We start from the raw sequence: 17038 nt of genomic DNA, 5'->3' as shown, positions 1-17038 counted from the left end.
TCTGGTTCTTAGTACACTGGTGCTTAGATAATGGCTCTTGACCCCATAAAAATTGCCATAAAATGTTGGTGTGTGTGTGTGTGTGTGTGTGTGTGTGTGTGTGTGTGTGTGTGTGTGTGTGTGTGTCTGTGTGTGTGTGTGTGCACGTGCCCCTGTGTGTGTGTGTGTGTGTGTGTGTGTGTGTGTGTGTGTGTGTGTGTGTGTGTGTGTGTGTGTGTGTGTGTGTGTACGCGCGTGTGCGTGTGTTTATTTGAGTGTCTGTCCGTCCTTGCTGGGGGTTTTGCAGGCCATGATACATGATAGCACCTATATTATGATAATTTCATAGTTAAGTATAAGAATTTCTGCAAATAGTCATTAATACTTCTGGTGGTATTGTATTTATATTTATGTATTAATTGCATTTATGAACTTATTTTTGTAATTGGTACCAAACAGGACAAATAAATTACAGTTTTTCTCAAATGCTAAAACACATTTCACAAACGTTTCCTCCATGTTCCCCAATGTCTAAACACAACACCCTTTTCTAAAGCTACATAAACACAACCACACCTTCTTACTTCAAAACTCAAACTTTCACACCAAAAGAGCAGCTCGAAGCTTTCAAAAATGTAAACACTATACACATCATTACACACTACAGCAAAACAATTGAAAACACAATGCTCAATTTGTGAGAAGGGTCTTTGTTTCATAACTGCCAATGCATATTTTTGAAACTTTACAGTAATGGATGTTCTTAGATCTCTGCAGAGGATTAGGCATTTAGATTTGAGAGTTTCATATAAAGAGTATAAATCTATAGTAAATTCTGCATGTACACTACTGTAATACAACTTAATGCAAAAACAGAATCTATTGCACACAACAGTACTCTTGAAAACATGATCAGGGTGTGAAGTTTTTTTATTTACTTTATTTACACCACACACACACACCACAATCACTGTGCGGCATCATGTCACTGAGCTGCATCTGGCCACATCACCTCATCCACATCGCAGGCTATATTGTCTCTTGCCAGGCACCGCGGGAAAAACACCCTGGAATGGTGAATCCATCCTTGGAAGGCACTGGGATGTCAACACAGGCCAGCTCCATTGCCCTTAGGAGGTCCTCTCTAGTGTATGGTTGTCTGTCATAAACCTGTCATCTCCATGATGAGAAGAACTCCTCTATAGGGTTCAGGAAAGGGGAGTAGGGTGGCAGACAGACGTTTAAAAAGTGGTTACTGTTGGTGGTGAACCACTCTCTGATTTGGTTTGTTTTGTGGAAGCGAACATTGTCCCAAATGTTGGGTGTTGTAAGACCCAAGGACAGCATGCCGGTGGACAAGCCCCTCCAAACTCATGGCCGCACAAAGAGTAATATTACCCCCCCATTGGCCAGGAACCTCAGTGATGGCTCTTTGGCCAATGATGTTACGGCCTCTTTGCCTTCGTTTCTGCAGGTTGAAGCCAGCCTCATCCAGGAAGAGGTACTCATGAGGTCTGGCCATCGTGTCCAACTGTAATATCCTCTGTGAAAATGTGAAAGTCCACAGGTGTTCAGAACAACAGTCAATCAGGTAGCACAGTATTGTCCAGAAGTAATGTAGGACACTGAGCAACACAGTATGTCCACTAACTGTACTGTGAACATGGATGTATACTTACTTGCACATACTCGTAACGTAGGTCTTTGTGTCGCGCAGAGTTGCGCTCAAAGGGAACCTTATAGACCTGTTTCATCCGCATCTTTTGGCACCGGAGAACTCAGTCTATTGTGGCCAAGCTGACATCATCAATGCTCTCAAAGTTGACATTATCGACAATGACTTCGTCTCTGATCTCCCGGAGTCTGATGAGGTTGTTCTCACGAACCATATCCACAATGAGGGTTTCTTGTCCCGCTGTAAATATGGCAACCCTCCCACCTCTATGTGGCATTCTTTCAACTCTAAAGAAAGAAACATGTGTTGTCAGTTTTACAATACAGTAACAACTGATTTGAAACCAATAGACTACTTTCACAGGCTTGTATTTGTATTGTGACAAAGAAAGCAATAGAGTACAATACCTGTTGTGTTGTCTGAATGCCCTGATAATGGTGGCCATGGTGAACCTACTCAGGTTTGGACGGACTCGTAGTCCTGCTTCAGCCATAGTCAATGACTCGCATCTCGTCCGTAATGATGGTGCGAGGTTGTCTTGCTCTCCCTCCTGGACCTTCTCCTCTCCCTTGTTGGCCTGCTCCTCTTCCTCCTCTGATTTGAACTCCTCTTCCTCGTTGGCCTGCTCCTCTTCCTCCTCTGATTTGAACTCCTCTTCCTCGTTGGCCTGCTCCTCTTCCTCCACTGATTTGAACTCCTCTTCCTCGTTGGCCTGCTCCTCTTCTTCCATGGCCAGCTCTTCTCCCTCCTCTGACTCGAATTCCTCTTCCCCTGACTCTGCCTTCATCCATTGTGTTTGTTTGGAATCTTCAGCAAACTGTGCACTCTGAACTTGCTTTTGTACATGTGGTCACAGCATTAGCAACAAGTGTCTTTAATTTTGAGTCGTTGTGTGTAATGAATGACGCCAGGTGTGTTCATTGTGTTCAAATATTGCTGACTGTGGCAAGCATTTTGCATTACATGAGCTTTTATTCGAGAATATGAGCAGAGTTCTTTTGAAACTTGTGTTTTAGCAAAAAAAAATGTGTTAAGATTTATGAGAACGGAGGATTGTGTTTTGTAAATTGTGTCTTCATGTGAAATGTATTTATGATATTGGAAAATGATGGCTAGATTTAGTAAATGTGTTTAGATAACTGGTCATTTGGTTTAGAGGATTGGCTTTTGTGTTTTAGCATTTGAGAAAAACTGTAATTAATTCTTAGATAATTTGTCTTGCTACAGAAGTATGCGGACTCATTTGTCTTGTGTGCATTACTGTGAACTATTTTAGTTCAAGAAAAAGAAAGACATACGATTCAGGTTTCATGTTTTTGAAACACATAGCCTTCAGTGTAAACAAGTACACTTATAATACGTGTGGTTTTATTTTTTTTCTTCTATTTTGATTAGAAGTTACAAAATGGGTCAATAGTGCATGTTTAAAGAAACGCATTAAAAGCTTGCTTTAGTTTATGTATTTCCAGTAACCCCTTAATATTTTTTTTTTGTTGTTGTGCTGTATATGTTTGTATGTAGAGTGATTACATGAATACTGTTTGAATAGTAAAATGTATACATTTAGAGCTGCATTTAAAGACCTAACGAGAACATCTGGACAAATTAAGGAAAGTAAAGAACTTGTTTTGGTGAATTAAATACATGTGAATATTGTCTAAAATTTGTTGTCATTACAGCACATTGACATATTTCATTCCAATCTGATGCAATGAAAAGCCCTGGGAATAGAACTGACTACATACTTGTCTTTAAAAACATGTCTGAACTGTGAGACACTATACACTAGTTTAATTAAGCAGTCTGCACAAAACCCTGAAATGTTCATAAAATGTAGTAAGACCAAAACTATCAAAAAAAAGTATATAATAAAATACTTCCAAAATATATCCAGGATATTAATTTTGATTAGGTGAAAAAGCAATCTAGTAGGGAAATTTCCATTTTAGTACTGATACAGTACATTTTAGATTACTGCATTTAAGTAGGTTAAAAAATCAAATGAAATACAAGGCTAACCACAACATTTCTGACCTCTTCCTTCCTAGACATAGTACCCTGGGATGGGCAGCGTTTCCTGGGAAGGTCTTAGTTCCTCTTCCGTGGTCCACCCAACCATTTTCCACCTACTTACTTACAAAAAGAGGAAGTTATGACAAGAGCTCCAATAGCTTCACCCTTCCAATAATTTTCCTAACTTAAGTTAACCAGTTGAATCAAGTCATAACCATACATGCCAAGAGTGTCAATTATTGTTTATTTAGAGTTTTGTATATAAAGATTCTATGTATTTTAATAACTTAAAAAGTTAAAATAATTCCAGTTCTTATTAGTGGCAAACAATTTCAATCAGCCTTGTAAATCTCAAACAACATAAGGACAGCATTGCGCATACATCAAAGCAGTACCAGCTTTTAAAAGTAAAGATGTTAAAGTTGCACAATGATTCACCATAAAGTATGAAATCACAAATCACAAATCAGTGACTCTCCCTATTTGACCCCTTTACACATGTTTACAGTGAGAATGTCTGTACTCACCCACATACACCCTCTATACACTTTGTCTCTGGAATAGGTTAAACTCACTTGTCAGGTTAGGCTTACATACCAGTGAATGGGTCTCTCATCTAACACATGCAGAGAGCTGTGGGAGAACTGACCACTAGGCCCTCTAAGAAAAACATTGGTTGCCCTGTTTAAGTTGACTTTGATGGAAAATTCTTTCAATGATGAAACTTTACATTTTAAAACTTAAATTTTTTTCCTCACCAAGAATTTGCTTGTTTTTAAGGGCATTGAAGGCAAATGAAAGGCTTTCAGCACAACCTCCTTTCAGAACTTTCCAGACCAACTTTCCTGGTCACAGTCGTTTAGTTGGCATACTGATTAATTCTTTGGAATGGAGTGCTGATACAGAATGTTAGTGTTAGAGGAGAAAAGAGGTTAAAACTGGTGGTTTTGGTCATCTAAAAAATATCTACAGTAGATGTCATATTATATCAGCAAGGGTTTAAAGCCTAATGATATTTTTGTGAAGGTTTTATAGAGAAAACAACTGATTACTTTTCAGAAAGACCAAGACAGTTCAGTGGGTCAGACATGGTTCACTCTTACTATGGATATAGCAAGCAGGATCATGGAACTGCAGTTGGACCGGCTATGATCCAAAGGTAGCAAACCATCAGCCAAAATACATAGGAGTACTGAGAGAGAAGACACTCCTGTGTGTGTATGTGTGAGTGTGTGAGTAAGGGGGGGCTTCAGAATCACACGCAAAGGCCATAAGAGTAGGTCATGAATCTGTGTGTGGGCCGTTTTCTCATATTCAAGGCTGAATTTTTTTAATATAGTACATGCTTGATGTGGTGAAACAGGCATTGGGATATGGTCATCTCAATTGCTTAGCTGCTTTTCAATGGGAAAGCTCTCACCACCAGTGATGCACATCTCTACCCCTTTCTATTCACTCACTGCTATATATAATCATTATTTCATAACACCTTCAGCTTTGCCAAAAATGCTATATTCAAATTACTTACCTGTGAAGGAAGGCTCATATTTTAAATGATTTATATGGAAACTTTTTGGACATTTCTTCCATTTGGGGGTACTTCAGTGAGCTGGTCAGGCTACAGCAGTGGACAAAAGAGGGACTGGCTTATAAATGGCATGATGTTAGTCTGGTGCCGGAAATTCCCAGGCTGGTTTTGCAACCCTGCGGACAAATCCACTTCCTCTGCAGAGAGAGAGCCAGGAGTTCTTCCATCAACACAACTTCACCACAGCGAGGCCATCACCTTTTACGTCATCAGACAGGGCGAGGAACTTTCATAAAATGTACTTACTAAACACAAATGTTTCTCAATGTTATTTTAGAGGGTGTATTATTCATATGGTGAACACTGTTTAGAGCAAAGGTGTTAAAATAATTCCCTACTAAATAACTGGGATAAGGGCCTTTTACAAAGTGTGTCAAGGATGTTACCAGTATACAAAACATACAATGTATGCTACGGGTGACTTTTTTTTCTGCTTTTCACATATTGAACAGCTATGTACTTCTACAAATGCCTGTAGTATAACAAAGCACCTGTAGAAATGATCAGCTATTACTTGTGTTGCCTGGTCTATTAAAACCATAGCTCGTGGGTTTGGCACTGAGGCTGGCTGGGGGATGGGGAGCAGGGGTGTGGGTTAGGCAGAGGAGACACTGCGGCTCTTCTCATGCCTTGACACATGCAGCATTCCAGACAGATCTCATTTCATCCAGATTTTTACAAGCTCTGTTTTTTTCCTAAAAGTAGCCAAATTCTTGACTACTAACTGAAGCTGAAGAGTGCACACAGAAAACATGAGTTATGTCCAACAACTGCCACCAAGCATATTGTTTCACCAAACATAAAGATGAAAAGCACCATCAAATGACTCCCACAGACTACATTGTGCCCCAAATATCTACATTAGTTAATCAACATTGTTGGTAGATAACTAATGTGATTTTGGTATGTTGACTTAAATATGTACTTCAAATGAATTACTTCTAGGATGCCACTGAATGCAATAAATAATTGCATTCACACACAGTAAAAAAGAAAAAGACTAATCTTTAAACCAACAATACATTTGAAATTAGATTTACCAGGAACACAATATCAATAAGTTGCTAATAAATTAACTAAATATAATTGAATAGCTGATATAATGTGAACAAAAGGAAAAGGGATATATATGTCTAAGATTTTTTTATATCCTTTCCTATGAGGAACAATTACACCATTTCTTAAATTGTTAATTAATAATGTTATTAATTAAGAAAAAGCCATTTCCCTTTTTAGTAAACGCATAATGCTAAGTAAGTCACAATCTGACACTTAAACAGGCCTCTTTTATTACAGGTTTTACCTTTCAACATTAGGAGGATCCATTTATGTCCATGCAGAAAGACCACTCAGATCATTGTTCAGTAAATCATCCTTGCAGACTTTTGCCTGCATTCCATCCGACCACTTTCACTGATTCAGAATGCTGCAGCACACAAATGCATCAGGAAAATTGTGAGATTGTGCTGTACTTGCTTTTTTGAAAGAGCACAGAGCCCTCTACTTGCTGTACCACATAGGACAACAGGGCCACTAGCTTTCTGTCTGTAGCAAACATCTGGGAAATCGGAGTGATGATTCGTGAGAATGTAACAGTAGTCCAACTTTAAATCAAGTTAAAGCTGCATTGAGACAATGTTCATTGTTAAAAGTGCTATACAAATTAAAATGCAACATTTTGACAAATAAAGTCCTGTTTACTTTATGATGCTCCAATTAAAGTTAGTGCTTGTGAAATCAAAATAATTAAGCACAAACCTTTAATAATAAACAGCAAACACCTGACACTCCCACATCTCCTTCAATTTTTTTTTAATAGTGAGTTGTGATAATTTCACCCCTGCCCTGGAGTAGAGGTTGTTGGTGATGTCATGACTGTTGTGTTTGGGTTTTTCTTTACAGCTGTTTCTGTCACTAACTGCTGTTGTTCTTCTTGGCTGACCCGTAACATTTTTTAGGACATTCCAAATTTTATTGAGTATGCCCAGTGCTTGTGCAATGGCTCTTATTGCACTGAATTTTCCCCTTTTTACAACATCATCTTCATGTCAGATGATGTGAAAATCTGTTTTTCATCTCTAGTGGGAATGCAATTTAGGCAAAACTGTCCAGTGATGATCAATACTTAAATAAATATTCCAAATGCATTTTTTAGCTGTTGGGTTATGTGTCATATAGTTCAATTCAATTCATATTTGTTATGAATATGAGTTTGTTTTTAATAACTGTAAGCTAATCCCTAATAAGCAGGCAAGGAAAAACTCCCTGAGATGGCATGAGGAAGAAACCTTGAAAGGAACCAGACTTAAAAGGGAACCCATCCCAATCGAGATGGCACAGAATGTCCATTCATTACAGATCCATCTTTGTTGACGTGTATTCTTCAGGGATATGTGCAAAACTTTTCATGCAACCTGTGGTCCTGAGCCGTTGTAGTAAACTGTTGATATTGCCATATAGTTCTAGATTAGTGGTAGCATGTGTTTGTACACCAATCAGGCATATGTTTATGGCCACCGATAAGGCATAATATTAAAACCACCTGGCTAATATTGTGTTAGTCCCTTTTTGCTGCCAAAACAGTCCGTCAATCATTAACGTATTCATTTCTTCAGCAATTTTAGGTACAGTAGCTTGTCTATTAGATGGGTCCACATGGACCAGCCTCCAATGGCATCATTGAGCTTGTCCTTGGACCACTTTTGATAGATATTGACCACTGCAGCCCAGAGTTACCCCACAAGAGCTGTAGTTTTAGAGATGCTCTAATCCAATCATCTTCTTCTTCTTCTTCTTTTGGCTCCCTCCATTAGGGGTTGCCACAGTGGATCATCCTTCTCCATACCCCCTGTCCTGTACATCTGCCTCTTTCACCCCAACCACCTGCATGTCTTCTCTTACCACATCCATAAACCTCATCTTTGGCCTTCCTCTTTTCCTCTCTCCTGGTGGCTCCATCCTCAGCATTCTCCTACAGATATACACCATATCCCTTCTCTGCATTTGTCCAAACCATCTCAATCATGCCTCCCTCAACGTGTCCCTCTAATAAACTTGTTTCTAATTCTGTCCATCCTTGTCACTCCCAATGAAAACCTCAAATTCTTCAACTCTGCTACGTCCACCTCCTGTCTTTTACTCAATGCCACTGTCTCTAAACCATACAACATAGCAGGGCTCACCACAGTCCTATAAACATTCCCTTTCACTCTTGCAGATACTCTTCTGTCACAAATCACTCCTGCCACTCTTCTCCACCCACTCCACTCTGCCTGCACTCTTTTCTTTACTTTTCCAACACACTCTCCATTACTTTGCACTGTTGATCCCAGGTAACTGAATTCCTTAACCTTCTCCACCTCTTTTCCCTGCAACCCCACCACTCCACTGCCCTCCCTCTCATTCACAAACATGTACTCTGTCTTACTCCTACTGACTTCCATTCCCCTTCTCTCTAGCGCATACCTCCACCTCACCAGGCTCTTCTCAACCTGCTTCCTATTCTCACCACGAATAAAATTATAATCCACAAGCATCATGGTCCAAAAAGACTGTCTGACCTCGTCCATCAACCTGTCCATTACCACTGCAAACAGGAAAGGGCTTAGAGCCGATCCTTGATGCAATCCACCCTCCACCAGTCTGTCGTTCCTACTGCACGCTTCACTGCTGTTACACTGTCCTCATACATGTCCTGCACCACCCTTACATACTTATCTGACACACCTGACTTCCTCATACAATACCACAACTCCACCCTGTTGTACGCTTTCTCTAAATCCACAAACACATGATGCAACTCCTTTTGACCTTCTCTATACATCTCCATCAACATTCTAAAAGCAAATAATGCGTCTGTGGTGCTCTTCCTCAGCATGAAACCATACTACTGCACAGCTCCCTTATGTGCAAGATCCTACTTATGGATGGCGGCACGGCAGTAGCTCGCAGCGGCCTCTCCAGATCCAAAAATGGTGCTTTCACCATATTTAGCCCAACCTTCCACAATACATGGACACCCAAGTCAGCTGTGTTCATGCGTACGACCACCAGACACTGCTACAGTACAGGCATCATGCAACCAATATTCTGCATGATGATATTATCAACAACCTTCTCGACCTCGGCTTGCTGCGACCTCGGCCACAAAGACCAGGCCCCCAGCCCTTCGGTGTTACCTGATGCCGGTGGCCGGGAGAGGAGACGTCGAAAGCGCTGTTCGAGGAAGCGGAAGCGCGGCAAGCGGGCGGGTGTCCGTGCTAGGCTAAATGCTAACCCTAGCCGGCCGGCTCTCTCGTCCATTCTTCTTTCCAATGTCTGCTCCCTGGATAATAAACTGGACTACATCCGACTTCAGCGAACCACACGGCGAGAGTTTAGAGACTGTTGCATCTTTGTTTTCACGGAAACGTGGCTCAGCGACAGAGTTCCGGAAGCCTGTGTGAACTCTACGGCGCTATTAGCGACCTGCAGTATGCTCACCCCTACAGATTGTTTATTATCGCCGGAGATTTCAACCATGCGAATCTCAGGACTGTGCTTCCTAAACTCCATCAGCATGTGGACTTTGCAACGAGAGGAGCGAACACGCTGGATCTTATTTACACAAACATCCCCAGCGCGTATCGTGCGGAGCCCCGCCCCATCTCGGATACTCAGACCACTGCTCTGTTATGTTAATTCCAGCATACAGACCGCTTGTCAGACGCTTTAAACCGGTTCTGAAACAGGTGAACAGAGCTACTTCTGCTCTTCAGGACTGTTTTGAGTGCACTGACTGGGACATGTTTAGAGAGGCTGCAACCAACGGCGATTCCATCAACTTGGAGGAGTACACGTCATCAGTGACCTGCTACATCAGCAAGTGTGTTGATGATGTGACCATCTCCAAGACTATCACTACACGCTTCAACCAGAAGCCGTGGATGACTGCAAATGTGCGTGCGCTGTTGAAACAAAGAGACTCTGCCTTCAGAACAGGGGACAAGACGGCCTTAAAAACAGCAAGGGCCAAACTGTCTCGTGCCATCAGAGAGGCGAAGCGTGCACAAGCGAAGAAAATCCACAACCACTTCCAGGACAGTGGAGACACTCGGCGCATGTGGCAGGGCATCCAGGCGATCACGAATTACAAGACCACATCACCTGCTTGTGACCGTGACGCCTCCCTCCCAGATGCGCTGAACGACTTCTACGCCCGGTTTGAGGTACAGAACAAAGTGGTGGCGAGGAAGACCATCCCTCCTCCCACTGACCAGGTGCTCTGTCTAACCACAGCTGAAGTGAGGAAAACTTTATACAGAGTTAACCCACGGAAGTCTGCTGGACCTGACAACATTCCTGGCAGAGTGCTCAGGGAATGTGCAGAACAACTAGCAGATGTCTTCACTGACATCTTCAACATCTCCCTGAGCAGCAACATTGTTCCCACATGCCTCAAGACAACGACCATTGTTCCTGTGCCAAAGAAATCGACTGTCTCCTGCCTCAATGACTATCGTCCCATCACGCTCACTCCCATCATGATGAAGTGCTTCGAGAGGCTCGTCATGAGGCACATCAAGACACAGCTTCCACCCTCCCTGAACACCATGCAGTTTGCGTATCGTCCAGACCGTTCCACGGACGATGCCATCCCCACAACCCTCCATCTGGCCCTCACCCACCTGGATAACAAGGACTCATATGTACGAATGCTGTTCATTGATTTCAGTTCAGCATTCAACACAATCATTCCTCAGCACCTGATCGAGAAGTTGAACCTTCTGGGCCTGAACACCTCTCTCTGCAACTGGATCCTGGACTTCCTGAATGGGAGACCTCAGTCAGTCCGGATCGAGAACAGCATCTCCAGCACCACCACACTGAGCACTGGAGCCCCTCAGGGCTGTGTGCTCAGTCCATTGCTGTTCACTCTGCTGATTCACGACTGTGCACCAACGCACAGCTCAAATCATATCATCAAGTTTGCCGATGACACAACCATGGTGGTTCTAATCAGCAAGAACGATGAGTCAGCATATAGAGAGGAGGTGCAACAGTTAACTGCCTGGTGCGGAGCAAACAACCTTTCTCTGAACGTGGACAAAACAAAAGAGATGGTTGTGGACTTCAGGCGAGCACAGAGCGACAAATCTCCACTGATTATTGATGGATCCTCTGTGGAGATCGTCAAGAGCACCAAATTCCTTGGTGTTCATCTGGCAGACAACCTCACCTGGTCACTTAACACCAGCTCCATCACCAAGAAAGCCCAGCAGCGTCTCTACTTCCTGAGAAGGCTGAGGAAAGCCCACCTACCTCCCCCCATCCTGACCATGTTCTACAGAGGGACCATTGAGAGCATCCTAACCAGCTGCATCACTGCCTGGTTTGGGAATTGCACCATCTCGGCTCGCAAGACCCTACAGAAGATAGTGAGGACAGCTGGGAAGATCATCAGAGTCTCTCTCCCCTCTATCATGGAAATTTACACTACACGCTGCATCCGCAAAGCACACAGCATTGTGGACGATTACACACACCTGTCACACACACTTTTCACACTTCTACCATCAGGAAAATGGTTCCGAAGCATTCAGGCCGTCACAACAAGACTGTGCAACAGTTTCTTTCCACAAGCCATCAGGCTTCTCAGTACACAGAACTGAAACACACACTCACACACACACACACACACACACACACACACACACACACACACACTCACTCAAATGTGTGTTACCGAACTGTACAACCTGGACTGAACACAATCATCACTCATCTCGATCCACTCCACCACGATTTATCTATTTATTATTATTTATACTCGCACCTTGTATTAGAGTAGAATGTTTACATGCTGTCTTTGCACCTTTGTATTCAGTATAATGTTTACATGCTGTCTTTGCACCTTTGTATAACAGTAGAATGTTTACATGCTGTCTTAGCACCTTTGTATTACAGTAGAATGTTTACATGCTGTCTTTGCACCTCCTTGCTGCTGTTTTTTTTGCACTACATTGTTCTGTTCTGTTCTGTTTGTATTCTCTCCTGGGTATAGTTTTTACATTTCTCCTTACACAGTACTGTATAATCAAGTATACAGCAGGTTTATTAGTCGGCGCTATACTTGGTTTTTTGTCTTTTGTCTTGTCTTGTGTTGTCTTTTGTTGTCTGTCTGCACTGTCTGTCTGTACTGTTTTTTTTGTTTGCACTGTTTGCACCAGGTTGCACTCGATGCACTTTATGTTTGTGTTTTAGCTCTATGCTGTTGTTGTTTAGTGTAACACCAGGGTTCCGGAGGAACGTTGTTTAATTTTTACTGTATACTGTGTACCACTGTGTATAGTAAAAATGACAATAAAAGCCTCTTGACTTGACTTGACTTGACTTATTCTTAAAGATCGGTACCAGCACACTCCATTCCTCAGGTATCCTCTCACCTTACAAAATCTTGTTAAACAATCTTTTTAAAAACTTCACTGCCATCTCTCCTAAACTTCTCCATGCCTCTCTGTCATCTGGTCCAACCAACTTTCTACTCTTTAGACTCTTAATCACTGCTCTGACTTTCTCCTTACTAATACTATTCACTTCCTGCTTCACAATCTCCACATCATCCAACCTTCTCTTTCTCTCATTTTCCCTCCATCATCTTAACACACTCTTCTCACTAGTCAACACATTTTCATCTCCATCCTTTATTGCTCTAGCTTGCAACACATCCTTTCCAGCTCGGTCCCTCTGCCTGGCCAATCGGTACAAATCCTTTTCTCCTTCCTTAGTGTCCAACTTCTCATAAAGCTTCTCATATACATTTTCCTTGGCTTTTGCCACATCCCTCTTTATCTGCTTGTACTCCTGCCTACTTTTCTCATAAATCTGTTGATCCCAATTTTGTTTTGCAAACCCCTTTCTTCTTATGCTCTCCTGCACTTCCTCATTCTACCACCATGTCTTTTTGTTTTCCTTTCTATTTCCAGATGTCACACCAAGTACTTTTCCCCAATCATCCAGAACCTCTTCCCCACCACTGAGCCCTGTCTGACCTCTTCCCTGAATCTCATACTACAGTCGTCCTCCTTTAGTTTCCACCATCTTATTCTTCTTTCAGCCCTCACTCTCCACCTCCTCTTCTTCTTCACCTTCAAAACCATCCCACAGACCACCATCTGATGCTGTCTAGCTCCAATGTCCCATGCCAACACCTTACAGTCTCCAATCTCTTTCAGGTTGCATCTTCTACCTAGAACATAGTCCACCTGTGTGCACCTTCCTCCACTCTTATACGTCACCCTGTGCTTCTCGTTCTTCTTAAAATAAGTGTTCACCACTGCCATTTTCATCCTTTTAGCAAAATCTACCACCATCTGCCCTTCCACATTACTCTCCTTAAGACCATACCTACCCATCACCTCCTCATCACCTCCGTTCCCTTCATCTACGTGCCCATTAAAGTCTGCCCCAATCACCAATCGTTCATTCCTAGGTACCTTCTACCACTCCATCTAACACTCCAGAATTTTTCCTTATCCTCCATTTCACAACCCACTTGTGGAGCATAAGCATTCATGTCATTTATCATCACCCCTTCAACTTCCAGTTTCACTTTCATCACTCTTTTAGAAACTCCCTTCCACCTCCACTACACTGTTATTGTACTCTTCCTTCAGAATCACCCCTACATTATTTCTCTTTCTATTTACACCATGGTAGAACAGTTTAAACCCCCCTAAAATGTTCTTGGCCTTACTCCCTTTCCACCTAGTCCCCTGAACACACAACATATCTACCTTTCTCCTCTCTATCATATCAGCTACCTCTCTCCCTTTACCAGTCATAGTACCAACATTTAATGTACCAACCCTAACCTCCACTCTCCTACAGTTCTACATTTTATGCTGTCTCTAAAGACATCTTACTTCTTTCCTTCTCCTCCTTCGGCTAACAGTAGCCCGATTTCCACTGGTACCCTTTTGGCTAACAATACCTGTGGCGGTTAATGGTAACCTGGGCCTCGACCGATCCGGTATGAATTTATTATTCGTGATCCGCATATTTGATTTAGCGCATGTTTTACGCTGGATGCCCATCTTAACGCAACCCTCCCCATCCGGGCGTGGGACCGGCACTAAGAGTGCACTAGCTCATGCAACCCTAATGGCTGGGTTCTCTGATCCAGTCATCCGGCCATCACAATTTGGCCCTTGGTAAACTCACAAAAACCTTAAGCTTGCCCATTTTTCCTGCTTCTAACACATCAAGCTTTTGGACAAAATGTTCACTTGCTGCCTAATATATCCCACCCAACAATAGCTGCAATGATTAAGAGATAATCAGACATTCACTTCATTACTCATAATATTATAATGTCAATGTAATGCCTGATCTGTGTCTATTGATGCCTATTAAAACCGCAATGGTAAAACTTTTATGAATATCAAAAGGTCTGCATTTCAGTATAGTACTGTAAAGAGGTGTGGTGCCCACAGGAAATGTACACACTAACAGAGACTCTTATTTTGGTACGGGAAGTATGGGAACACCATTCCACCAGCACCTCTGCACCAGACTGAACGACCACCACTGGCAGCTCACAACAGTATATTCCCGAAGATAGGACTCCAGTGTATCCAACCCTGCGAGTTTAAGATACACAGGGGCCAGATTGGGGACCACTCGTCAGACATCTCATACAACAATACTGTATATGCAGTTAAATAGACGCTGGCCTGTTAGAGAACTTTAGTGATATAAGGGGTGTGATAAGAATCATCAAACCCGGCCTTTTCAAGGACATGCTGATAAATAAGGATGACATGACGGTAGATGAATTAAAGAGGTTCTTGCAGTCACACCTGGGAGATCGAAGCAGCACAGAACTATTTCAAGAATTGATGTGCACTAAACAAAACTAAGCGGCCATGAGACCCCTCAACAGTTCTTATACCGGGTAATGGGGCTGAAACAGAAAATACTTTTTGCAGTGAAGCAAACTGATTCAGACCGTAAGTAAAATGCAGCCACAGTGCAAGATGTGTTTTTACACGCAGTGTACCAGGGACTGAGTCACTGAATTAAAGCCATCCGCAGTGAATTAAGGCTGCAAAACAGTCCACAGCAAGTAGTGCTCAAGTCCAAATCAACCAGACAGTGAGGCTGGAAGGACAGAGGCTACAGTAATAAAAAGCCAAAATGACCCAATTAAACAATTGTCAGTGAGAATTGATGCTCTTACCCACATAGTTGATGCACTACAATGATCCATGTGTCAGGGATCCCCCTGCCACGCCTCCCTCAGCCGCTGTCAGGGATCCCCCTGCCACGCCTCCCGCAGCCGCTGTCAGGGATTCACCCTGCCACGCCCCCCTCGGTAGCAGTCACGCTGCCTCATTATCCCGTGCCTGCCTTGCCGACCGACAGCTGTGGCTCATCTAGGTTTAGACTACATAAACTCACGTTCTTAAGTCACGGGCTGTCAGTTCTTGAATGTCTTGCTGATCATTCCGCGACTACCAGCCTTCCCGCTGGTTCTGGCTCCAGGCTCTGTTTCCGCGTCGGACTACTCTTTGCAGTTGGAGGTTTACTTTTGTTTTGCTTTCCATTGGACATTGACTTTTATAGTGGATTACTCGTCTCAAGCAGATATACTTTCAGTTCGTGATTCTTCATTTTCTGTTGAGTGCTTTGGTTAGAGTTTTTTGAATAAAGGACTATGATTGAGTTATTTCCGCTTCCGCGTCATCGGCCTGACACCATGGCCACACAGGTGGAAAGGAGTTGCTAATGTTCTTCCAGGCAACCAGTTTCACACAGACCTATCAGTGTCAGACCTCAGCGGCAGGGAAACGGGAACCGGCCACTGTAAAGGGACAACCAGTGACCACAGAGCAAATGTCCTAAATTGGTCCTACCTACTCGACGCTGAACAGACCAGGTTTAAGTAAAGCCATAGACAGAGATGCACCAACCAAAGACAAAAGGACAAATCAACAGACTCGAAAGTGGAATACAGGACTCAAGGAAAAAAACAGTCTTGATCCTTACCAAACTAAAACTGACACCATAATTAAACTGATTAGTTATGCTGATAATTAAAGCATAAGCCCAGTGCAACTTGAACGGACTCACAGTGAGGGCGCTGCTTGACACAGGGGCACAGGTCAGCATAGTTGATAGGGTGTGGAAAGAGAAATATCTACCTGATATAAAGATGAGGCCACTACAAGACCTAATGGGATGCGGGGATGATCTGAAGATATGTGCAGTTAATGGAGAATCTATTCCATTTGACAGATGGACAGTAATTACAGTCAACCTGCTAGGATAAGAGGACCCCAGCCTGTCCATCAATAAACCGTTCCTGTTAAGCAAAATGCCCAATGAAAGACCACTCCTGGGCTTCAAATGTGATTGAGAAACTGATTCAGGTTGCTTGGGCGCAAAGTCGGATCACTACAAATTTGTTGCAGTTGGATTCAGTAATCTTGTTTGAGCCACAAGGGGCTCTTGGAGGTACCCAACAAAGGTGGTTCACACATATCTGTACCTATAGGGAATTACACAGGATGTGATGTTGCTCTCCCACAGGGCATGGTTCTCGGGACACTACCACAAATAGGAAGAATAGTGGGTCCAGGACAATCAAGTATAGCGAAGCAGATGGTGAGAGTCCAGATAGCAGAGAAACAACAGACAGACACTAGTGGGATTGTGGCATCCTCCAGTTGACTTGGGACATCTTAGTGACAATCAATGTGAAACTGTACAGAAGATTTTATACCAGGAGTCTAGCATCTTTA

At 42.7% G+C, this 17038-nt stretch overlaps 1 protein-coding gene across 1 annotated transcript; it reads right to left on the bottom strand.

Annotated features, from left to right (window-relative positions):
* Nucleotides 1-1159: 1159 nt before the first annotated feature.
* Nucleotides 1160-2587, bottom strand: LOC124378683 (cilia- and flagella-associated protein 251-like). The gene is made up of 3 exons (XM_046838440.1): nucleotides 2062-2587; nucleotides 1659-1941; nucleotides 1160-1522 (listed from the first exon to the last, which is right to left on the bottom strand). Exons 1-2 carry the CDS (start codon nucleotides 2439-2441, stop codon nucleotides 1758-1760), a joined length of 564 nt encoding a protein of 187 aa, XP_046694396.1. The 5' UTR covers nucleotides 2442-2587; the 3' UTR covers nucleotides 1160-1522; nucleotides 1659-1757.
* Between the last annotated feature and the right edge of the window lie 14451 nt (nucleotides 2588-17038).

The sequence above is a fragment of the Silurus meridionalis genome, chromosome 24, assembly GCF_014805685.1.
Source record: "Silurus meridionalis isolate SWU-2019-XX chromosome 24, ASM1480568v1, whole genome shotgun sequence".
NCBI lineage: Eukaryota > Metazoa > Chordata > Actinopteri > Siluriformes > Siluridae > Silurus > Silurus meridionalis.
The sequence above is the reverse complement of the archived record's forward strand: the minus strand, read 5'-3'. Positions and strand labels throughout refer to the sequence as shown.